At 39.4% G+C, this 24,513-nt stretch overlaps 1 protein-coding gene across 4 annotated transcripts; it reads right to left on the bottom strand.

Annotated features, from left to right (window-relative positions):
• Positions 1-321: 321 nt before the first annotated feature.
• CSTF2 (cleavage stimulation factor subunit 2) lies at positions 322-24,143 on the bottom strand. Of its 4 annotated transcripts, none has more exons than XM_025431723.3 (16): positions 23,988-24,143; positions 22,872-22,950; positions 22,173-22,342; positions 21,336-21,472; positions 20,753-20,872; positions 20,501-20,638; positions 18,509-18,632; positions 13,414-13,476; positions 10,772-10,831; positions 10,505-10,591; positions 9,983-10,124; positions 8,843-9,018; positions 8,008-8,300; positions 4,489-4,599; positions 3,221-3,346; positions 322-532 (listed from the first exon to the last, which is right to left on the bottom strand). In XM_025431723.3, the coding sequence occupies exons 1-15, from the start codon at positions 24,043-24,045 to the stop codon at positions 3,224-3,226; spliced, it is 1,881 nt and encodes a 626-aa protein (XP_025287508.1). In that variant the 5' UTR covers positions 24,046-24,143; the 3' UTR covers positions 322-532; positions 3,221-3,223. The 4 variants fall into 4 exon arrangements, with proteins under 4 accessions (XP_025287508.1, XP_035567728.1, XP_025287509.1 ...); XM_035711835.2 differs by lacking the exon at positions 23,988-24,143 and adding an exon at positions 23,800-23,941; XM_025431724.3 differs by lacking the exon at positions 10,505-10,591.
• Positions 24,144-24,513: the final 370 nt, after the last annotated feature.

Raw genomic sequence — 24,513 nt, 5'->3', positions numbered from 1 at the left:
AATTTTATAGCTCTAAGCATGGACTATTTTCTCCCAGTAAACTCAGAAGCTCTAGCAAGTTCTCAAAGGGAAAATCTTATTATTCCTGCTGGAAGCAAACAAAGCAAAAAACTAAGTTCTAGAAAACATTGCTTCTAAGAAATTCTCAAATAACACCAAGACGAATAAGTGGTTAACTTAAAGGAAAAACAGAATTATGGCAATATAACATTAAAGCACAGTACTGCGGTAAGGGTTGAAAACATATCTAAGGTTTCACCCCTGGTGTTCAGCTTTTTAAAAGCAAAAAGGTCGTGTATATCAATTTACAGTATACTAAAATTGTGTTCAAAGTTTATTTCAAGTCACAGAAAATATACAAACTAAGACAATAGAATGAACTGATTTTGTTCTGAGAGAAGGTGATGTGAATCCTCCACCTGGCACCAATTTGAGTCATTCAAGGGTTAGGATGCAGAAGTCATCTTTTTGCAACGTTCCAACAAAGTTATGGAATTAGTGTCCCGATTTGTTGCCAGGTATTTTTGAAAACCTGTAAGGAAAAGTTGGGAGAAAGCTATTAGAGATGGAGACAAAGTTCTCTTCCCCAAACATCAGGAAAAAAAAATTTAAAGTGGGGGAGGGAGGCTATGCCAAAAGAGCAAATTACCAGGGAGAGATTGCTAAGGTGTCTGCCTCCAGGATCCCCACAGTAATCACCTCTTACAGCACGGTTTCTCGACCTAAGCACTGTGGACATTTGGAGATAGATAACTCTTTGTTATGTGGAGGGTGGTGGGGGGTGTGAGGGGTGGATATCCTATAGGATGTTCAAAGGCATCTCTGGTTGCTCTCCACTGCATGCCAGTAGTATACCATGCCCCCTAAAGTTGTGACAATGAAAAATGTCTCCAGACATTTCCAAATGTCCCATAGGGAGCAAAACTGCCTCTGGTTGAGAACTATTAATCTAATGTTAATGGTATAAAAGCCTGTCAAGTGATAGCAGAAATGGATCACAACTACTAAGGTGCAGGATGGATGGAGAACCAACATTTTGGCCACAGTATGCACAAGTAACAGCAAATATACATTAAAACCTCCCCCATGTAAAACTGTATAGTACTACATGCACATAACACCACCTCCCCCCATTAATGTAGGTTTTAAAAATGGTTAAATAAAAATGGTTAAAACTGAATAAGGTCTGTAGTCTACTTAACAATAATATACCAATGTCAGTTTTTGGGTTTTGTACTACAAACCAAAAAGGTATTGCACAATGGGTTCTGAAGAGGTTATCACTGGGGGAAGGGTACATAAGGCTCTCTGTACTATTTTTTCAACCTTCTGTGAATTTATAATTATTCCAAAATAAAATGTAAAACAAAAACCCTTGCTCTGTGGTTTATGTGCAAGGGTTCTGAAATATTTTATAAGCTAGAATACGTAATGGAAGAACTTTTAAAAACATTTCTATCTCCACTATCCAAAAATAGTAATTTCCTCATATTGTAAGGAATGCCTTCTATGACATAAATAAATTAGAAAAAGTAAAAGAGGGAAATGGTTTTTAATGTATTCATCTGAATAAAATAGCCTATAATTTTACTAAAGAAAATGCCTCAGGTATCTGGACTAAAAAGTTAAAGTACTGGTCATATCAAAAGTCTAGCTAGCTATGCATCTATGATAGCTTCCTATTATAGTTTAGTTATTTAAAGTCTAAATACAGGGATGCCTGGGTGGCTCAGTGGTTGAGCATCTGCCTTCGGCTCAGGGAGTGATCGGGCTCCCTATGAGGAGCCTGCTTCTCCCTCTGCCTGTGTCTCCGCCTCTCTCTCTCTGTACCTCTCTCATGAATAAATAAATAAAATCTTAAAAAAAATTAAGTCTACAAATAAGATGCATGTTTCCGGTTTGGATGTTTTAATGATATTGCAAATATGGATTAAAATACAATATATTTAGTAAAGATTGGTAATTAGCGTAAATGAGTTCACTATTATATAATATATGGATGGGAATTATAATACAGATGGGGTAAAAAGTAGAAATTCAAAATGTGATATTCCAGCTGATACTGGGACAATGAAAATTTTAAGCTGTTTTTATTTTATTTATTTTTTATTTATTTTATTTTATTTTATTATTTTATTTTATTTTATTTTATTTTATTTTATTTTTTAAGCTGTTTTTTAGAAAACAGAATTATTGGAGAACGTGGCTGGCTCAGTTGGTAGAGCATATATGACTCTTGATCTCAGGGTTATGTTTGAGCCCCAACTTGGGTACAAAGATTACTTAAAAATAAGAAAAATCTTTAATAAGAAAATAGAAGAGTCTTAAAGAAAAAAAAACAATTATTTATGAAATATAAGATGTTAAGGGATTCCATGATCATGATCCCTTTTACCTAACAGATAAGCAAGAAAAATAAAGGGCAGCAGTGACAGCAACCTCTAAAATGTAAAGGGACATTGATGGTGGTGGTGTATAGTTACTACCCTGAAATATGCACTCTAACAGTTTAACATCAAAATAGTCAATATAAATAATACTGGAAACCAAAATATTTATACATTTTATTGAAATGCTTTGTAGTTTCTCCATTTTGATGGGACAGTTGGAATAAAATAACACAACTGATTCTGGAAGGAGACACACCAAGCTATATTTAGAGGTTGTCTGGGGAATGAGATTCAGGAAGCAGAGCTTCCCATCCTGCCCTTTCTACATTTCTGTATGATTAATTTTGTAAAAGTGATCACATTACTTTTGCCATTAGGGAAGAAAGATTAAACAAGACTACAACCAACTTGACAACTGAACAGATCTCCTATTGCCTTCCCCTATCCTGACAGGAACTGACTTAATGAAGGGTGAAGAATCTAGCCAACAGGAGTGTAGTCCTCAGACAGTGTTTAGATTAGGACAGTGCTGCTGGTTAAGGCTGAAAGTATCTAATACTGGGATCCCTGGGTGGCGCAGCGGTTTAGCGCCTGCCTTTGGCCCAGGGCGCGATCCTGGAGACCCGGGATCGAATCCCACGTCGGGCTCCCGGTGCATGGAGCCTGCTTCTCCCTCTGCCTGTGTCTCTGCCTCTCTCTCTCTCTCTCTCTCTCTCTCTGTGTGACTATCATAAATAAATAAAAATTTAAAAAGAAAAAAAAAAAGAAAGTATCTAATACTCCAAAGGCACAAGCAGCTTGTCCAACTTATGCAGGTTAAGTCTGCTCACCTTTCAAGGTGCTCCAGTGGATTTCTGTATTTGTTCCTTTAAGATTAGGATACTCTGCCTCTGCTCAGGAGGCAGCATGGCGATCTGGTCTGCAGTCAGCTGAAGAACCTGCATGATCAAAGCAGCCTGTGAAGAGAAAAAAAGGGAATGAGTTTTAATGACAGCAGCTAAAAAAAACACCACAGCTCCCATCCAAAAAGGAAAGATACTTCACGCATGGAATACTGCAGGCAAAAACAACGCCCCCCCCCCCCCCAAAATCCCCAAATCAAATCAAACCAAAATGGGCTGATGAGAAAAGGCCCAATGAAAAGCTCAAGTACGGTAAGACCTAAGATTATGTGACTCAAATCAGAAAGACACTACATGAACCCAAAGTTCCTGTAAACTAACATGGTATCTATGAACCTTGGGAAGTCTTGTTTTTAATCTTATTTTTTTAAAGATTTTATTTATTTATTCATGAGGGACACACAGAGAAAGGCAGAGGGATAAGTAGGTTCCCTGTGGGGAGTCTGATGTGGGACTTGATCGCAGGACCTCAGAATCATGACCTGGACTAAAGGCAGACACTCAACCACTGAGCCATCCAGGTGCCCTTAATCTCGTTTTAGAGATTTTTAAATTTTATTTATTTATTTGAGAGACAGAGAGAGTGAGCATGAGCGGTGGTGGGGTGGTGGGGAGGGGAGGGGCAGAGAAGGAGAAGCAGGCTCCCCGCTGAGCAAGGAACCTGATGCTGCTCAATCCCAGGACCCTGAGATCATGACCTGAGCTGAATTCAGGCAGATGCTTAAATGACTGAGCCATTCAGGTGTCCCTTTAATCCCATTTTTAAAAGTCTCTATTTCACAAGTTTAAGTCTTTTCATCAGACACGAGCTCCCCACAATGGTCAAATATAGGAACAGACATCCTCATGGGGAATCTGCTCTTGTTTTTAGGGATAATCCTCATGGGGAATCTGCTCTTGTTTTTAGGGATAAGGCAAAATGGGGGGTGGGGGGGGTACTTGGATTTTCAGGTCACTCTGGCCTGCAGAAAAAAAGTTATTGGCTGATGACTCTGAAATATAAGATAAGCTCCCATGTACATACATCGATTTAAGAATTTTAATTTCATTTAAGATCAGGCCTACACATTTTTCAGGTAACAGGTTCATCAAAAGTAAAAGTAAACATGACTTCTAAAGGAACTCTAAAGGAACATCATAACTGAAAAGAGGAATCCAACAGATGTGTGCCTTTGGAGATAGATAGTATTGCTTACCTTCTCATGGTCCTGTGGGGTAACTTGGTTCTGGCCAGGACTAAAGCCCCCAGGCTGACCTCCACCCTGAATGCTTGCTCCTTGCATGCCTGCTCCCTGCATGACTGGAACCTATGGGCACAAAGAGAGACGAGGAGAGGTTTTTCAGAACTTCTCACAGAGGTATTCAGAATCCAGTAAGAGCAACGTGAAAAATATGATCTGATTATAGATATAAATTAAAAAAAGCAAATTAATGACTCAGAAGATCATTTCCTACTGTTAGCAATGGCAGAAGGCAGGGTTTAGCAAGAGATCAACTAGCGAGTTATAGACACATTTGCTTACAACAGCTCCAGCATCAACAAATATCACACAGCACAATCAGATACCACCAAATCAAGCAAAATCCAGCCGCATAAGCACAGAGAAAACTGACAGCATCCTAGAAACTAGTGCTCAGTGGAAAGAGAAATGAAAGCCAGCAGATTCTAGAGATACTGTATGTTGGTCCACTGGGGAAGCTACATTTACAGAGATACTGCCTACCTCTAGTTCAATCAGACATAGGCAGTTGGTCCCAAAGGGCCCTATCCTACAAGTAAGGCAGAGATGATCATAATGGCAGAGGCAGGAAGGAGATGGGAAGGCCTCTGTGGAAAAGACTATTAGCCCAACATTTGCTTTTTAGTACTTTCTGGAGAGAATGTGCAACAGATGTTTTCCGCTAAATACAGACCAAGAAACATGACGGACCCAGGTTAAAAGAACAAAATGCAGTTGTATCACACTTATTTAAGATCTTTGGTGAGTTCGATCTTAGGAAAGAGAAAAGGCTTCTCAGAGCACCTAGAATAACTGTTAAAGGCCCTATGTTGTTATGTTCACACTCAGGCATTCACCCAGAGTTTAGGTACTCTTAAGAAACACAAACTGTTAACAAACTTGTTACCTGCTTCCCCAGCAGATTAGAAGCAGCAAAGCACAAAAAGAAACGTGGATAAACTGTTAGGAGCAGATACCGTGACAACAATGTGAAGAGCCAGGCGACAGCCTGATGGTGAAGGAGACCAGAAACCAAACAGGAGATGACTATATTTTCTATTATAGCATATACAATAATATGTACATTTAATGATAATCTTGAGTAATCAGAAATGGTTAAATCATTTTTCATATCTTGTTTAAGAAGGGAAGGAAACATAATACACTGCATTATCACTTTCTGTTCTTATCAATACTGAATCCAGACTGGTCCGAATCTTAATGTTATGTTACAGATCTGACACATCCATAACATTTTTGAAGCTTCAGTTAATACTAATTTGAGGTATTATATCGTGATCTAACCATTCAATAATGGTCATTTAAAGTTTCCAGGAGTGCCTGTTCTAGGCAGACAAGTCACAATATAGGTGACCACACATCCAGGTTTACCTAAGATAGTCCCAGCTTATGCTTTTGCCCCAGAGTAACAACTTAATAAATACTCTCACTCTCAAACATGTCCCTGTTTGGATAAGTCATATAATCACCCTAGTAATAATAAGCCTTTTACTGACAAGTTCCCAACTAGGTGAACTGGAATTAATTTTAAAATCTGGTTTAAGGGGTGCCTGAGTGGCTCAGTGGTTGAGCGTCTGCCTTCAACTCAGGGCGTAGTCCTGGGGTCCTGGGATCAAGTCCCACACTGGGCTTTCCACAGGGAGCCTGCTTCTCTCTCTCTGTTTTTGCCTCTCTCTGTGTCTCTCATGAATAAAAGAAATAAAATAAAATCTGATTTGAAATTATGAATTAGGGATATACCATTAGGTGAAAAAACAAGGCACTGAACAGTGAAAGGAAAAATATATGCATTTTTCCTAATAATATACTCTTCTTTGTTAGAAAGATACATCAAAAATTGAATAAAAGCAATTCTCTCTAGGACTGGGGTCACAAGGGAGATGGATACAGGGCAGGAAGCAAGGTTCTCACTGTATATCTTTTATATGTGAGTGAACATATTAATTTAAACAATATAAAAATGAAGATAAAATTTTTATTTTTTCTATTCAGATCTAATAGGCTTTATACAATCTACTAATGAAAACTGTATGAATCCAATATTACAGAATGAGTTCAAGCACTAGCAGAGATAAAACAGCAAGACATTAATCCAGAAATGGTCTTCCAACCATTATTTTCAATGTGTTTCTCCACAAAACGACTGACAGAATTATATAAGGACATCATGTACTTATTTGTTGTCAGTTTCCTCCACTATAATGCAAGCTCCAAGGGGCAGGGACTTTGTTTTGTTCACACTGCTATATCCTCAGTTATCTAGAGCTCTCTCTGGTACACAGTAAATGCTCAATAAATATGTGTTGAAGGACTGAATAGATGCATAAAACCCATTCTTATTACAAAGCTACTGATCATAGAGGGCAGAATAAACATCAAGGCCCACAAACACATGTTTAAAAAACACAACTTGGAAAAAAAATAGAAAACAGTTTTCTTTTACACATACCAGGAAACAACATATTCATATTTCCTATTAAAGAGGGGGAGGTAGACACACACATACACATACATAATGTGCAGCTAACAGGACAGAGTGGTACAGTGAAAAAAAATAGCGGGTTCTAGTCCTTGCTCTGTCACTTTTTAGTTGTGTGAATTTGGACAAGTCAGCTGAATTCTTGGATCTCAGTTTCCAAACCTATGAAATGAGAGAACTGGATGACTGACATATTCCATTCCAGTGACACTCTCCCCCCACCCTTACACACACACACACACACACACACACACACACACACACAGGACCAAGACACATAACATATGGTAGAGGAAGGAGGAAGACATACAGAAAAAGGAAGGTTGGCAGGGGCAAGAGGGAGCTGAAGGTGCCAGCACGTAAAAATTCAGGGAAGACACTCACATACCATCTCCCCACAACCAATTGTGTTTGAAGAGGGAGGAGATAACAACACACAGATAATCAGAGATCACCATATACATACACATAGCTAGAGAGAGCCAGATAAGAAGAAAGAAGAGATAAGAATTCAGTTCCACAGGTTTTAAGGTGAACATTAGTAAAAACTGCCTTTCATATTCCACTGTCCACTTAGGCTGTGTGATGAAAGCAAATTAAAATAGGTTTCTGCAAACCTAAGATTATCGAAATGACTACTAACAGCTCTTCACATGCTCTAATGCAGCTCTTACGGTTGTACATTAGAATCACCTGGGGGAGGTTTTTTCAAATATCCATGCCTAGATTCTAGTGATACACACGCTGCCTCCTAAATCTGTGGGTGCTCTGCTCTGAATGGAAGAGTTCCTTAAATGGTAGGACAAAGCTGCTACAATGGTGGCCAGAAAATAACCATCTTAAGGGACAGTGAAACTAGAGGAAGGGAGTTTCTAATCTTCCTGTTTTAACAAGCTGAGAAATAGTCCAAGTCGGAAAGCAGTAACAGTCAGCTTCAATAGTTAATTCCTGAATAGATCAAGATTTCATATAGAAGCAAGAAGTATTGCACATACCTGTCTGGATCCCTGGGGGCCAACTGCCCCCATGTTAATTGGACTGGGACCCTGGATTCCACTAGGCATAGGGCCTCTAGGGCCAGGGACTGGGCCCCTTGCATCCATACTTCTGGCCTCTATCCCTCTGACTTCCATTGCACGGGCCTCCATTGCACGGGCCTCCATTGCACGGGCCTCCATCGCACGGGCTTCCATTGCTCGAGCCTCCAATCCTCTGGCATCTAATCCTCTAGCCTCCATGGCTCGTGCCTCCATCCCTCGTGCATCTATGCCTCGGGGATCTCTACCGCCTATAAAGAAAGTTGTAAGAAAACCACTGTGTAACTACTCATCTTTATGGCAAAAAGAACCAATAGTCAAAGATAGAAATTTATTTCTCCAGTCACATCTCCCCCCAACTACAGATGACCCTTTTACAAGGCAAGGATTGGAGTACTCCCCCAAAAGTTAACTATTAACAACCTACTGCTGATGGTAAGCCTTACCAAAAACATAAACAGTTGATTGATACGTGTTTTGTATATTATGTTCTGCATTCTTACAACAAAATAAGCTAGAGGAAAGAGAATGTTATTAAGAAAATTGTAAAAAAGAGAAAATACCTTTATAGTACTGTACTGTATTTATAAAAAAAATATGTATAAATCGACCTGCGTAGTTCAAATGTGTTGTTCAGGGACTGCTTTCTGTCTCAGTTTTACAGATAAATCTTAAAAATGTTTGTCAACCCCATTGCCCTAGCCTTCTTTTATCCAAGATTAGAACCTAAGATAGCTGGGTTTATTATCAGCCCACAACCAGCAGTCAGCCTTGTGATGTGGTCTCCCCTTACCTCTGCCATCCAAGGGTGGACCCCTCTGATCTAGCATGGGTCCTCTTGGCTCGGCCATTAGAGGTCTGGGCTCAGTTAATGGTCCTCCCCTCATCTCATGTGGGGGTGGGCCACGGTTGTCATGGCCAGGGACATGGTGCATGGGTGGACCCTGATGAGGCGGTCCCAAGTAACCTCTAGAGATGGAGAAAAAAAGTTATATTTTAAAATAGAACAACAAAAAAAGTGTCAACCAGGAGATCAGTAAGAAAAAAAAATCAAAGAACTGATGCTAACATTAGTTACAAATGCTAAGAGGATTAACACCAAATAGGTAAAAAACAAAACAAAACAAAACAACAGCTATGGATAAATAAACCTGTATATCCTGGAATTTTATATTTGGTCAGGGCACTCATAATTAAGGAGGAGGTTATGGACATCCATTGTACAGAATGAATATGGAGTACAGTGCTTAAGAACACGGGTTACTGTATGGGTTCAAATCTAAGCTTTATCACTTATTAGCTGTGTAATCTTGAGCACATTTATTTGACTTCTCTATGCTTCAGTTTATCTGTAAAATAGGACTGATATTACTGTCAATGTGGATTTAATGAAATAATCTAAGTACTCACAGTAGTCAGAGGCATAATCCTCATTAATATCAATCATCATTATATTATTGTTATTATTATTACTACTACTGATAAGCAAGAAGATTTTCCTGTTTAGATATGTGTTAGAATTTCCAATTTCTTTTTTTTAAAGATTTTATTTATTTATTTGACAGAGAAAGAGAGAGCACAAGCAGGCAGAATGGCAGGCAGAGGGAGAGGGAGAAGCAGGCTCCACACGGAGCAGGAAGCTCGATGCGGCACTCAATCCCAGGATCCTGGGATCATGACCTGAGCCGAAGGCAGACACTTGACTAAGCCACCCAGGCACCTGAGAATTTCAAATTTCTAAAGATGGAGTAGCCATGGTTCATTCAAAATGACATAATCAACTACATAGTTCTGTCCAAGGAGAAGTGCTTAGCCTTGGACAGCGGCCGTGAATATTTACTTACCTTTTGAAGTAGGCAAATAGGTACAGAAAGACTGTGTTCTCAAATCGAGAAAGATTCCCTCAATCTTTCCTTTCTATGTTAGTGCTTACCTAGGCTCTACCTCTCCAGTTACAGAGAGTAAAGTGCCTCCACGTGGGTCATTTGGAGCATCTCCTAGTAAACCTCGAGGGGTTGGGACGTTGGCAGGCAAGGGCCCACGCTGCATAGCTGCTCTGGGGTCCTGCATTGGCACTGACAGGGAAACAAACAGGGAGTTACTGTTGTGAAGGACACATGAGGAAACAAGAAATGACTCTATATACCACTGACAACATAATTCAGACACCTGAGAGTGGGTGAAACCTCACCACAGCAGACTCCTCTTGCAGCTCAAGAACAGAAGCAGGGTGTAGGCAGAATCTGTGCCATGTCAGAGGTATGGATGGAATTATATAAAGAGCAAAGTGGGGGGCAACCTGCCAAGGACTAGCACTTCAACCTGTAGAAACTTATGCTCCTGGTTTTCCTTATATAATCAACCTTAGTTCAAGGACCAGAGTCACAAAAGAGAGGTAGGGTCTTGGCATTTGTGAACACTGCCATGGCTCTGCAAGAACCTGCTGTCTCCTTACAGACTGCTATTCCATCCAAGCCTCCTGACACCAGTAGGGAGGGAGTACAGCCTCGGACAGATGCCCATATCATCCATGTTCTCTGCCCTGTGTGAAGAGGTCAATCTTAGGCTTGTGGCCCCAACAGGAAAAAATTTAAAAACAAAAGCCCAAAACACTACCCTTTTGGGTTTTGAACGTGAGGATGACTGCCAAGCAGCCCTTGTCCTCTCAACGTCCCACCCTGAACACCATAAGCAAAAGGAAACCCGTAGATACAATGGGTACCTTGAACTCGCTCAATTGATGCAGGCCCGGCGGGTCCCACGGGCGAGTGCTGTAGGGTTCCTAGGTGAGCAGTAAGTTCAAAAGGAGAAAGAGCAGACACTTAAAATAGCTTGCACGCACACACACGCACATACACAGACAATCATACACATACAGGCACTGGAGATGTACACAGGTAAATAAAAAAGCCAAGAGTTCAGGAACCGCCTCAGACTACAACATCTTCCTAAACTATAGTAGCTTCTTGGGGATCTGAAACTGTTCTGCTGTAATGAGACTGTCTCCTAAGGTGAAATATGTGGGCCACTGATTTTATTAGGCCCCTTTCAAGTTTGACCTCTGCTACTATGAGCCCACCTAAATCTCCTTATGCCATTGTAAGAAAAGAAGCAAAATATAAAAAGTATGGTTCTGAATCTCTAGCTAGGCAAAGAACATATTTTCATAAACAAAACATGAAAGAAATTGTACTGAATCTAGAAGGCAAGATTTATTCTGAAGAGGCCCATAACAGAGATGGACCGTACTATTTCTGCCATAATTTAAAGCACAAAAATTTCTGCAAGAAATGCAGCAAACGAACTTTAGACAAAGACACTACCACTCCTCAAAAAACACTGCCACTATAGGTCTCTGGTAATAACCAAACACCATGACAACAGCAAACAAAGACTAATGAGATGACAAGGGTGTTAACACTATACAAAGGTGGCAGAAGGCAAGAAGTATCTTCTTAAGCATCTCACTATCTCCTTTCACTATTACAAAGGAGCATATAAGAAGCATAGATTCCAGGAAAAGAAAGAAAACTGGGTACAAGTGGAAAGATTCTTGCTTCCTCTGCTGGGTACTGAAGAAAAACTATAAAGGGAAACTCATCTCATTTTCTCTCTTCAAGAAGACATACTCGATATACCTTCAAAAATCAAGTCATTTCCCTCTGCTAGCTTTTGACCGGAGAGGTGAAGAAAACTATAGCAGGAAAGAATATGTCTTTGTGGAAATATGTATTAAACACCTAGAGTTTGAATGACTGATGGATTGGGAAGAAGAAAAATATGCCTGAAACCCCAATTCCTTCTCCCTCATGCAGAAATACTCTGGTTACACACACTCAGAGAGGCCAAGGGCATGGGCCATGACAGCACAAAAGCACAGGCTGCTTAAATGAGGCATTTGTTTAAGAGCTTGTCCCACTGTCAAACATCTGACAAGATTCTTAGTTGTCACTTCAGCAATCAACCCTAATGAACTAACCGTAGACAAGGAATATAGTACACAGGCCTCTAAATATTTTGCTTTTAAAAAATGGGTTTCACTTATAGGCCATATGCTAAGAAGAAGGAACTTAAACTTCTCTATGCTGTCCAAAGCAGTTCTTTCTCATCACAATGAGAAGATGACAAAGAATAGAAGACACTGAAGAGTATTTCTGGAAGTTGATTGAGGCGGTGTGGATTTTCAGAAAGAGGAAGATTTTAGTCAGAGACCTCAGAATCTTGTTCTGCCACTTACTAGCTGGAGGAGGTGAGTGCCCCAAGTCCCATCCACCCTACTCAGATGGCAGGATTTACTTACCACGTCCCCTTGAATAAGTAACTTAAAACTGAGCTTCCAGAGCTTCCAGAACAGAACATAAAGACTCCTAACTCTGGGAAATGAACTAGGGGTGATGGAAGGGGAGGAGGGTGGGGGGTGGGGGTGAATGGGTGACGGGCACTGAGGGGGGCACTTGACGGGATGAGCACTGGGTGTTATTCTGTATGTTGGTAAATTGAACACCAATAAAAAATAAATTTATTATTTAAAAAAACTGAGCTTCCATCTCTACCTGAATACTGAGGTGCTGCCACCTAACTCACAGTTGTTTATGAACATTAAAGTGCCTGGCCTATAGTATGCACTCAGTTTTATTGGTAGTTCTTTCTGTTTTCTTATTCTCTCTCCTCTTAATGTTGTCAAACCACTGCATTTTCTGCTTCTTCAAACTCCAGCAACTGAGGAAAATAATATGGAGATTTTGGAGTGGCTGTTGCTGTGGTACCCAGTGTTACTGCCACAGTACAACATACCCTTATCGAGTGGGCTTTATAGGCCTTTGATTCCCTTCCCAGTTTTCTCTGAGGTTTAAATTTAAGCTTCTACATGCCCAGCCACATGTTATATGCTCATTATTAAAATGGCTTACTTGATCAATAGATATCCACAGAGTGGGACAGAACATGTCAGCAGAATTACTAGACTATTAGGAAAAGGTGACATAAATTAAATAGAAACAAAGGATGCATTTGCTTTATCAATTCTTGTAGAGCTGGCTCTGAGTCACTAGATGGAAAGTCTAGACTAGAGGTGTTCAATAATATCCTGTAATGAGGGAAATATTCCATATTTGCAATATCCAGTAATGGTATCCACTAGCCTCAGTTGGCCACTGAGCACTTAAAATGTGGCTAGGAAAAAAAAAAAAAGAATGTGGCTAGAGTGAATGAGGAAATGAATTTTAAGTTCCACCTAATTTTGATTTAAATTTAATTAAATATTCAAATAGCCATGTATGGCTAGTGGCTGCCATATTAAGATAGTGCAGATATGCAACATTTCTGAGTCCAGTCCACATTACTCAGTTATTGATATTTATTTACCTTGTCCCCGCTCAATGGACACTGGTCCACTTCCTGGCATTCCAACCTGGGCTTGCATTCCTCCTAGGAGATGAAGGGAAGGAAAGAAAAACACAAATTAGGACAGTGGAGAAAAAGGACAGTGGCTGAGTTAACAAATTTCCTTTTTCTGCCTCATAGGCAGAAAACTACAAAGATCACAGCTACCACTAAACAATGCAGTTGTACAGAAGGTAAAGTTTGTTAGTAAACTCTATGCTTCAGTGACAGAAAAGTGAGTTAAAGGAGAATACTTAATCTCACTGGCTTCCAAAACCTTGGGAGAAGTTCTGTTATATAGAGGAACAATGGCACTCACCCACATAATTCCTCTCACACGAGACAATACTATTCCTAGGGTATTTTGTAAATGTGTGGGTTTTAGTTATGAAAAGATTTATGGGGCATGGCTGGCATTTAATGAGAAGCCAATGGGGATACTAGGTGCCCTGCAATGTCTGAGATAGTCCTCCCAAATCCAGAATTATCTTGTCTTGCAAAATTTTCAAATGTCTTGGTGAACATTAACACAAATGAAAACCTGTTTACAGTCATCTGAACTTAGAACCTAAGCCTGTTGTAGTTGTAAGAAAAAAAAAATTCTTTTCTCTATTTACATATGTACACATACATACTGAATTTTTCAGAAATACAATTACTGAGTCAATTACAGGCATTGCATTTTGTTTTGTTAAGAACTTTACCAAGAGTTTTCATCATTTGAGACAATCACAACACTAACGTCAACAGTCCTTTTGGCATTTGCATTGCCAAACAAGATACCTACATACCAATGTATTTGTCTACATCTGTAGCTTTTACATTGATGGTGTAAGTGCAAGTACCTGACTGCTACTTTTGGTTTCTTATGTAGTTGTGCCTGAACACTTGAATATTAAAAATATTTTCTATTATACGTTAATTTCCTTTTACTTCTTTCTATTATAGTTTAGGTATTATATTTTTTTGGAAATCACATTAAGTAGATTACATCTGGTGCATTTCATTTCAGGATAGTAAAAAGTCACTGCAAAATATCTGTTGTGAAAAGATGCCACAGGGTCTAGTAGAGTTGAGAACCACTGCTCTACCCTACACTAACCAGGTGGGATATAAGGACTGCTATACAAAGAATAATTATGTGCCACAAGCCCTTGTCTTGTCCTTTCTACATAGCAATTTTCTTTTCCTCAAAGGAAATACATATGCTGTGAGTAGGGAGAAAAGACAAGCTGAACTATTTGCACTTCATTAATGCTTAACTAAAATATCAAGTACACATCATATTCTCTTGTTCTATTTAACATGCCAGGCACCAAAAGCATGGATTAAGAGCCTGAACCTGTCCTAGCCCTACTCCTACTAAGTGACTGTGATTCTGAACAAGTGATTTAATAAAGTTAACATACGCCCACGCTTACTCATCTGTAAAGTAAATGAGTTGGTCTAAACCGGTTGTCCTCAGGATGTGGTGCTCAGACCAGAAGCATCAATATCACTAAAGAATTGTTAGAACTGCAAATTCCAGAGGTGCCTGGGTTGCTCAGTCAGTAAAGCATCTGCCTTCAGCTCAGGTCATGATCTTAGGGTCTTGGGATCGAGCTCCATATTCTGCTCCCTGCTCCCTGGGGGGAGTCTGTTTCTCCCTCTACCCCTCCCCCCTGCTCTGCTGTCTCCCTCTCTCAAATAAATAAAATCTTAAAAACAAAAAACAAAACAAAACAAAACAAAACCACGAACTGCAAATTCCAGGGCCCGACCTCAGACCTGCTGATTTAGAAGTCTGGTGATGGGGACCAGTATCTGTACTTTAATAAGCTAATCAAGTGATTCTAATGTACATTAAAGTTTGAGAACCACAGGTCTAAATAATTTCAAAGGTCTCTTCTAACCACAAACCATTCTATGATTTATTCAGACCATTCGCTAAAACAATACAAAGATTTAGGGTCTGAGGAAAGCAGTGGCAGGACTTATGGGCATAATTTCTCATGTTATACTCCATCACAAGGTGACACTTTTATTTGTATGGGCTAGCTTCCCAGAAGTGGAATTGGTGGGTCAAAGAGTACATGATTATTTTAAATAGACTATTTTCTTAAAAGGCTGAATACTTTCACAGTTCCACTAGCAATTTATGATACCACTTTTCCACCAATAGTATCATCTCTCTTTGAAACTTTTGCTAGTCTGATGGGTTTAAGTGAAATCTTGTTATCTAATTTGCAATCCCATGACTACAAATGAGCTTGATTTTGTTGCCATTTGGATTTGCTCTTCCATGAAGTGCCTACTCATTTTCTTTGCCTACTTTTTCTATTAGGCTGTTCCTCCTCCTCAACTGTCATAGAGTTTTGTACAGGGTATTTCAAGAATCTTAGTGATGTTTTAGTAACTTAAGAAACAGAAATGCTACAAGCTCACAAAAAATACCACCTGAAAATTCAGTAATTTAAGTTCCTTTCACACTTATTTTCAACTTTTGTATTTATTTTTTTTTAAGATTTTATTTATTTGAGAGGAAGTGAGCGAGCATGAGCAGGGGAGAGGCAGAGGGAGAAGCAGAGACAGAAGCAGACTCTCAATTGAGCAGGAAGCCTAACTGGGGTTCGATCCCAAGACCCTGGGATCACACCCTAAGCTGAAGGCAGACGCTTAACCGACAATGCCACCCAGGCACCCCATCAGCTTCTATATTTCCTAATTCTTTCTTGGTATCTTGTTTCTTTAAAAAATTTATTTTCCTAATTTTTTAAAACTAGTAGAGTTCCTTTATTCTTTAACAACACAGGCATTTGAAGATATTCATCTCAAGTACTGCCATCACTATTTGTCATACTTTTTTTGTATAAAGTACACTACTTTTTGTCATCTTTTGGATGATTTAAAAATTTCCTTTTATTTTCTCTTTAATTCAAGGATTACCTAGTATATGTTCCTGAATTTTCCAAGTAAAGGTTATTTTCAGTCATCTTTTAATTATTTCTAATCTTATTGGCTTATAACGAGAGAACATGGAATGTAAAATCTCTACTTTTTAAATTTGTTTTTATTTTATGGCCAAGTACATGGTCATTCTTTTTTTTCTTTTTTTTTTTTTTTTTTTTTTACTATTCCAAGGTCATTTGGGGGCGAAAGTGTATTCTTTGAAGATATAAATCTCCCAATATAAATCATGATAAATCATGCTTATTGGTTCCAGTACTTTTTCCCTCAGTGTCTTATTTTTTGTCTATTGGTACAAAAGTACTCAAAGTGTGGTCCACAGACAATGTTGATCCACACACTGCATGTTAACAATTTATGACAATATAAGTGCAGAAATGGAGAGCAGACACTTAGAAACTTTTACAACAGTTTGACACTCCTGTGACATCCAAGTGCATGATCAATGCACTTGTCTCACTGAAAAAGATATAGACCACTTTGAGTGTTTTTCAACTCACATTATGAGCTACACATGTCATGGGTTGCATACTTGTCATGTGTTGTAGGACCACTTAAGATATTATAAAGTTAGGCACCCATAACTTAAAAATATATAAAATACAGAATCTACTTCTTTCATTAAAAAAAAATATTTTAAAGATTTTATTTAGTTGAGGAGGTGAAGAGGAATGAGAGGGAGAAGCAGACTCCCCACCAAGCAGGGAGCCCAATGTGAGGCTCAATTCCAGGATCTGGGATCATGACCTGAGCTGAAGGCAGACACTTAACCAACTGAGCCATCCAGGTGCCCCTCATTGAAAGATATTTCAAGGTTTTTTTTTTTTTTAAGATTTTATTTATTCATGAGACACAGAGAGATGGCAGAGACATAGGCAGAGGAGAAGCAGGCTCCCTGCAGGGAGCCTGATGTGGGACTCGATCTCAGGACCCTGGGATCATGACCTGAGCCAAAGGCAGAAGCTCAACTACTGAGCCATCCAGATGCCCCAGAACAGAACAATGTAGATTCAATTATCCTCTATGAGTATGTTGTAGTCAATCTAACCCAGATTAGATAATTAACAAGAGGCAAATCTGTTGCATAAAAAACTTTAAATATTGATATATGTCATGTGTTCATACAAGAGTTTCATATAGGGAATCGCTATTTCATTCAATTCTTTTTATTTTTTATTTAATTAATTAATTTTTACATTTTTTTATTGGAGTTCAATTTGCCAACATATAGCATAACACCCAGTGCTCATCCCGTCATGTGCCCCACTCAGTGCCTGTAGTTATGATTGCTGAATGACAAAAAGCTACAAGCATAATAGCAATACTCCATTAATTTCTTTCAAAGAAAATATAGAGTTTTACTTTCAATGAAAATACAGTTCTAAAAATTCTGTTGTTTGGTCTGATTATATTTAATGAAATGTAATTTCACATCTGTTAAATATAATAATAACAAATGTGACTATGTATTTTGTGTCTGTTTTTTAAATGTCCCTTTAACCTATATAAGTCTCTGGCTTTTAGTGGGAAAATTCCGTCCATTCACATTCAGCAGAATAACAACTATATGAAAATTTATTCCTTCCTCCTTACTCTACATTTATTATTACTTACTTCACAATGTTGTTTTCTTTTCCTTCTATTTGCTGGCTTAATCTAGTTTCCATTCATTCTATTTCCCCCTTGTTAATTTGGAAGTTTTACCATACTTTTTCATTTTGTGGTCCTTTTCCCTGCTTTCCGTGTATAAGAGATCAACTATTTCCTCCACCTACGATACACATTTCCTAACTGTATGTTAATTTTATATACAATTTTTTTTATTTTAAAAAATATTTTTTTAATTTATTTGACAGAGAGACTCCACACAAGTGGGGGAATGGCAGAAGGAGAGGGAGAGGCAGGATTCCTGCTGAGCAGGGTACCCAACATGGGGCTCAATCCTAGGACCCTGGAATGATGACCTGAGCTGAAGACAGATGCTGAACTGCCTGAGCCACTCAGGCACCCCTGTATATTAATCTTATATCAAGATCTCATTACCATGTAATAATTTGGCTACATTATAACATTTGCTACAACAAAACTTTAGCAAAATACCAAAACGGTGAAGACTGCAAATGAAACATACCTGCAGGAGCTAAGGAACCAGGACCAGGTCCTGTTACAGCTGCTGGTATTTGCCCTGGTGTTGGAACTCCAGATTGCATAGAAGCTTGCATCAGAGGGGGTGCACCATTGACATGCATTCCACCCTGACCAAAAGAAAAAATAGAGTATGTACACACCTCTGGACAATACACATGATGAGCCTGGTTAATAGAACACAATTAAGATGGACCATAATCTGAAAAGAGACTGACAAATCTGATCAGTTGTGAGGCCATATGGAGCACCTATGGTTGACTTCAAGTTGTTTACCTCCCCCACTCTGAATGGTAAAAATGGTAATTACTGTTCTTTCTGTTTATGTTTACCGTATTTTGAGGTTGAACACTTTAATTATGAAACATTCCAGATATATAAATTGTAGAGAAAATAAACGTACAGTTTAGGAAATAAATATATATATTTGAAATCTCCCGTATGGTCTTCCCAAGTGCATCCTTTCTTAAGACAACCACTTAAGAATTTTTTTTTCCGGGGCAGCTCCGGTGTCACAGCGGTTTAGCGCCGCCTGCAGCCCAGGGCGTGATCCTGGAGACCCTGGATCGAGTCCCATGTCAGGCTCTCTGTATGATGCCTGCTTCTTCCTCTGCCTGTGTCTCTGCCTCTCTCTCTCTGTCTCTATGAATAAATAAATAAAATCTTTAAAAAAAAAAGAATTTTTTTTCCACTTAAGAATTTTTACAGATGTTTTGAAATTGTATGTAAATCATTACATACTAAACATAGTTGCAACTCATTCAACGGGTTTTTGGGATATATGAAAACACATATATCCCATATGTTGGGAAAGCTCTCACATTCACTTTTTTCACTTTTGAGTTATCTGTGTTGATACCATATATCCTAGTTTATCTTTACTGCTATATGGAATTATGTTTGTTGAAAGTCATTCATGGTGACACGTGTCCTTTATTTAACCATTATAAGTGTTCCACTGAATAAATATGCAATATTTTTCCCATTCTTCCACTGATGTATATTAAGGATATTTCAACTTTTTACTATTATAATGTGGCAATAAACATTCTTGAACATGACTAAGGACTCTTTTTTTAAAAAAAGATTTTATTTATTTATTTATTCATGAGAGACACAGAGAGACAGAGACAGAGACACAGGCAGAGGGAGAAGCAGGCTCCACGCAGGGAGCCTGACGTGGGACTTGGTCCCGGGGCCTCCAGGATCACGCCCTGGGCTGAAGGCAGGTGCTAAATCGCTGAGCCAGCCGGGCTGCCCATGATTAAGGACTGTTAATCAGCCTGTTGTCCATCATGTGTGTGGCAAATACTTTTTCCCAATTTGTCATTTGTCTTTGTGTTTATTTCTTTTTCTCCATACAGAAATTTTTCAGTTTTCAAACGTATTTTTTTTAAAGATTTAATTTATTTATTCATGAGAGACAGAGAGAGAGGGGCAGAGAAACAGGCAGAGGGAGAAGCAGGCTCCATGCAAGGAGCCCCATGTGGGACTCGATCCTGGGACCCCAGGATCATGCCCTGAGCCAAAGGTACCATGCCTAACTACTGAGCCATCCAGGTGTCCCAAATTTATTTATTTTCTTATGGCTTTAGTTTTGTGTCATGCTTGGAAAGCAAGCTCTACTTCTTTTCATTGGTAAGGAGATAATAAGAGTGCCAACCTCATACAATTGCTGTAAATACTAAAAGAAATAATGTATGCAGAATAACAAAGTGCCAACCGTAGTATTACACATGCACATAAACACCAAATTAGCCTATATAAAAGGACACACAGGAAGGATCTCTTTGTTTCACAAACTTGGCATCAAATCTATATTCATTCAGAGGTCATGTACTCTGCAAACTGAAAATTGCTTTTATGTCCAGGAACTGAAATTATCGTCAGCTCCTGACTGTTCTTTTAGTCTAAAGAACTAAAATGAAAATGGCATTCTCAAACAGGTAAAATGAAATGTTAAGAGATAAAGCCCTACCAAAGACTGGGCCTGAGGGGCCTGAGGATTCTGCTGGTTCATTGACACGGTGGATCCTGCGCCAGGCCCAGCACTGTGGACTGGCTGAGGGTTGCCTGCGATCAGCGTTGGGATATTTGTCTGGCGATGCAGAATTTTCTAAAAAATGAAAAGACAAATCTATGATCTGTCTGTTTAACAACGCAAACAGGCAGTTCCTACCCCACTCAAGGTTTACCATGGTGTTTCCATAGAAGAATAAGAAGCACTCACCAGGGCAATCTCTGGATCCACAATTCTCATCACTACCTGTGCTTGTAGCAAAGCATAAGCCAACTGAGGGTTCTGAAGTAACATGTTCCGTGCTTCCTGGGGACTATTCTGGACACAGAGCTGAGAAGATAAATGGATTCATCATCAGGTTCAATAATTACTTAGAAAGTAACAGTGACTTAGAACTATTTTCATCTGAGAAATATAATACTCAAGAGGCTTTTTAAACTATCATCAGTTTTTGCGCAGCACACAAAATTTTGGTCATGACAGGCAAGAGAAGGAAGAGGCATTTCAAATACCATAAAACCACCATTTAGGAGAAAAGTTAACATTTGAATATCTATATCTGATATCCATGGGCCACAAAAAGCCAGATTGTATAGCTATATTAGTGTACAAAAATGGAAAGCTTTTTTCACGAAATGTAAAATATGCTATGCACGTATGGCATATCAAAGGTGCAAGAAATGGTGGTCAACAGGCACACCTTATATTTGAGCTCAGGGAATTATTTCCATTAACAAAAGTTATGAAAATTTGATGTGATTTGATTTGTTCTTAACCTAATGCCTCCTCCCACCTTCATTTGTTTCATCAACTCAAACATCTGCTCCGGTGGAAGACTGGCAACTGCTTTGCTAATGGACTCAGGGGCATCCTCAGGACTGATGGTCTCTCCATAAGGTGACTCAATGACAGGGGCACCAGTGCCAAGGCCTGATCGGGAAGAAAGTACAAAAAGTTAAGGAGGCAAAATTATGAGCTAAATCATTTTAAGTATCTACCTTCTAGGGCCACTTTCTTTCTAGGACCCATTGTAACTTTACATTTTCTGGAACTGAGAAATAAGTGAGTTGCAAGTCTCTTATTTCTGTAGAGGAAAGTGACAGAGTATATTTTCCACTCTTAGAAGAAAGCTAGGACTAGGATCACACAGATGGAAAATGTTAACCTAATTAGGGATGAGGCATATTAATTTCCTCTAACAAGTCACTCCAGAAACGAAACAATAAAGATGCTAATTTTTAGAAACAAAATAATAGAAAAAGATGCTAATTTCAAAATGGAATTCCTGGTCTGTTACCACATGAAAAGACCCAGAATGCCTTAGTAATCCCACCAATTACATATCTGGCAAATAGTTACAGCAGTGGTAAACTAATGACATAGTTAGTGCAACTAATGGTTTGATGAACCTGAATTCATCTTCAACTGTAAATTAACTCCTTCACACCTGAACAACTCCTAAAGTCAACTTTATTTCTCAAAGATATACAATTCCCTAATGCAGGTGCCTCAAGTGGGTCAAGAAGCTATGTGCCTAACCATTTCAGCAGGTGCTAAAAACATCATAAATGGAAAAATCTTGTTACATCTTTACTAACTCACGTTGCATATAAATCAGGTTTATACTCACTCTTCAACTCTTCTTTGTTCTTTTCACTGGCAGCATTGTCCACTCGAAGGGCTCTCCCACTGAATTCACGTCCATTCAAGTTTCGCATGGCACTAAGTGCCGTCTCCTGGTCTTGGTATTCACAGAAGCCATAACCCTTTGGCTTTCCTGTCTCCCTATCATACACCAACCTGGAAGGGTAGAACCAAGTATCAGGCACAAATGCTACACACATACAGGGTTCCTGCTAACACGGCCATGTTCTAATTTGGTTCACTGTAAGACAAATAACTTTATTACTCTGATTGCTTTGCTGAAATATTTTTAAAACATTTTTAAATGAAAAAAAGTATCATTTAGTAAAAGTAATTGTGAATTATATGGTATGTGAATTATATCTGAATAAGGCTGTTACAAACAGAAGGATGCATGTGAAAAGTCACCAGTAAAAACCTTGCCATTATTGCTAAGGGCCAAATATGTGATTTTATTTTATTTTAAAGATTTTATTTATTTATTCATGAGAGACACAGAGACAGAGGCAGAGACACAGGCAGAGAGAGAAGCAGGTTCCATGCAGGGAGCCTGATGTGGGACTCGATCCGGGGACTCCAGGATCACGCTCTGGGCCAAAGGCAGACGCTTAACCGCTGAGCCACCCAGGTGTCCCTAAATTTGTGATTTTAAAGAAAACCCCAAGTAGTCAAAGGAGAATCTCACCTGAAACTAACAACAGGTCCAACCTCAGAAAAGATGTCCTTTAATTGTTCTTCAGTAGCCTCATATGGAATGTTCCCCACTATGGAAGAAAATAGACATTAAAATTCTGAGTTTGTGATCTATTTCCCTTGTAAGTAAACAGTGTCCACCTACTGAAAATGTAACAAATATCTCAAAATAGTGTTCCTACAATTGCAGTTCCATGGTATTTCGGCATGATTTCAATCTTGTCTGCTGACTTTAATTACAAAACATATAAACTGCTAAGACTAAAGGTATAGGCACTTCTAAATATCAGTTCTCAGGCTCATCTGACAAGTGTGATGATTTTCCTTAACTTCAGTGAAAATAGTTTGGCATTGGTACTTACCTGAAGATCTGCAAGTCTTATCAATAACTACTAAAAATACCAAAGCAATTGGAATTTTAAAAACTGGCTCATTATGTCCATATTTCTACACGCACGCACACAAAGAATAACCATGAATGTAGTGAAGGATGTTTAAAAATTATTCTAAACTATTTTATCATGTCCTTTCCAAAAGAAGCTTTAAAAATCACTACAGTTACTTAAACAAAATATTATGATCCTCTTTAAAATTTCTTCGACAAGGTCTTAATCATTCGTTCATTCATTCATTTACAATCCACCTTAAGACGTAAGGTGGCCACAATCAATATCGAACTAAAATGTCACAGTAAACAACAGAGGATAAAAGTCCTTATAAAAGGGCGGGAAGTGGACACAAGGAGCGTATAGACACTCAGCATATAATCTGTATTTTAGGGTAGAGGGTGAAAAGTAGTAAGGGACAGTTGCCATGCGCCCTCGATTCCAGACAATAAGTGAAGCTCATGAAAGAAGAAATGCATAGAAGCTGAATGCTAGTTTAACTTCCTCTGCCACATCATGGAAAGGCAGTGAGACCTCAGGGGGAGGCATCACTTTGCCCGCGAGTCCACTAGGTTGGCCGCCCCACAGGATAGGCAGGTAGAGCTGCAAGCTCGACCCATCACCAGCTTCTCCGGCGATTCATGAGGTGCAGGGGGCATTCCTCGCCGCACCCTGTCTCTTTCTGTCCCTCCCCGATGCTTGGCTTCACGAATTCCTCTCACCGAACACCGAACGCAGAGAACGATCCACCGCAGGGTCTCTCACAGTCAAACCCGCCATCGCTCTCTTCCGGAAGCTTCCGGTGCGCCGGAGCACACTTGTGTACGGCGCATGAGCTCTGCGCTAAACACGCTTCTGTACGGCGCGTAAGCCGGAAGCACCTGGGCGGGCCGAACAGCATGGCCCCTCCTCTGGCGTCATTCGGTCTGCAGCCGGCGCGCTTTCCGTCCCCAAGAGCATTAACCCCTCCGAGCTGAGTTGCGACCAGAGGATAACTCTTTCCCGAACTAGGTTTGAGCGGCCCCAGGCTAGCTTCCAGGATTTTAATCTGTAAAATTCCTTATTTTTCCTTTTTTTCTGAGACCAACACGAGGAATCATCGACCACAATAAAGATGGCGGCTGCCGCTTTACCATGGTAACAGGGAAGTCATTTGCTAATAACCTTAGCGCTTTGGTTTTAGTTCCGCCCTTTCAGGGAAAAGTGCTTGGTCCCACCCCCGCAGCTTGCCTGTTATTTTGTAAAGGC

The sequence above is a fragment of the Canis lupus genome, chromosome X (genome assembly GCF_003254725.2).
Source record: "Canis lupus dingo isolate Sandy chromosome X, ASM325472v2, whole genome shotgun sequence".
NCBI classification, from domain to species: Eukaryota; Metazoa; Chordata; class Mammalia; order Carnivora; family Canidae; genus Canis; species Canis lupus.
This window is presented reverse-complemented; position numbering and strand designations above follow the sequence as displayed.

Bases quoted from the DNA above. Each gene is read 5' to 3' on its own strand.
- CSTF2 (XM_025431723.3), bottom strand. From the start codon at position 24,045: ATGGCGGGTTTGACTGTGAGAGACCCTGCGGTGGATCGTTCTCTGCGT. The intron at 22,951-23,987 runs GTGAGAGGAATT...TTTCTTCCATAG, and splicing joins TTCTCTGCGTTCGGTGTTCG to TGGGGAACATTCCATATGAG. The intron at 3,347-4,488 runs GTAAGCAATACT...TTCTCTTCACAG, and splicing joins CCCCACAGGACCATGAGAAG to GCTGCTTTGATCATGCAGGT.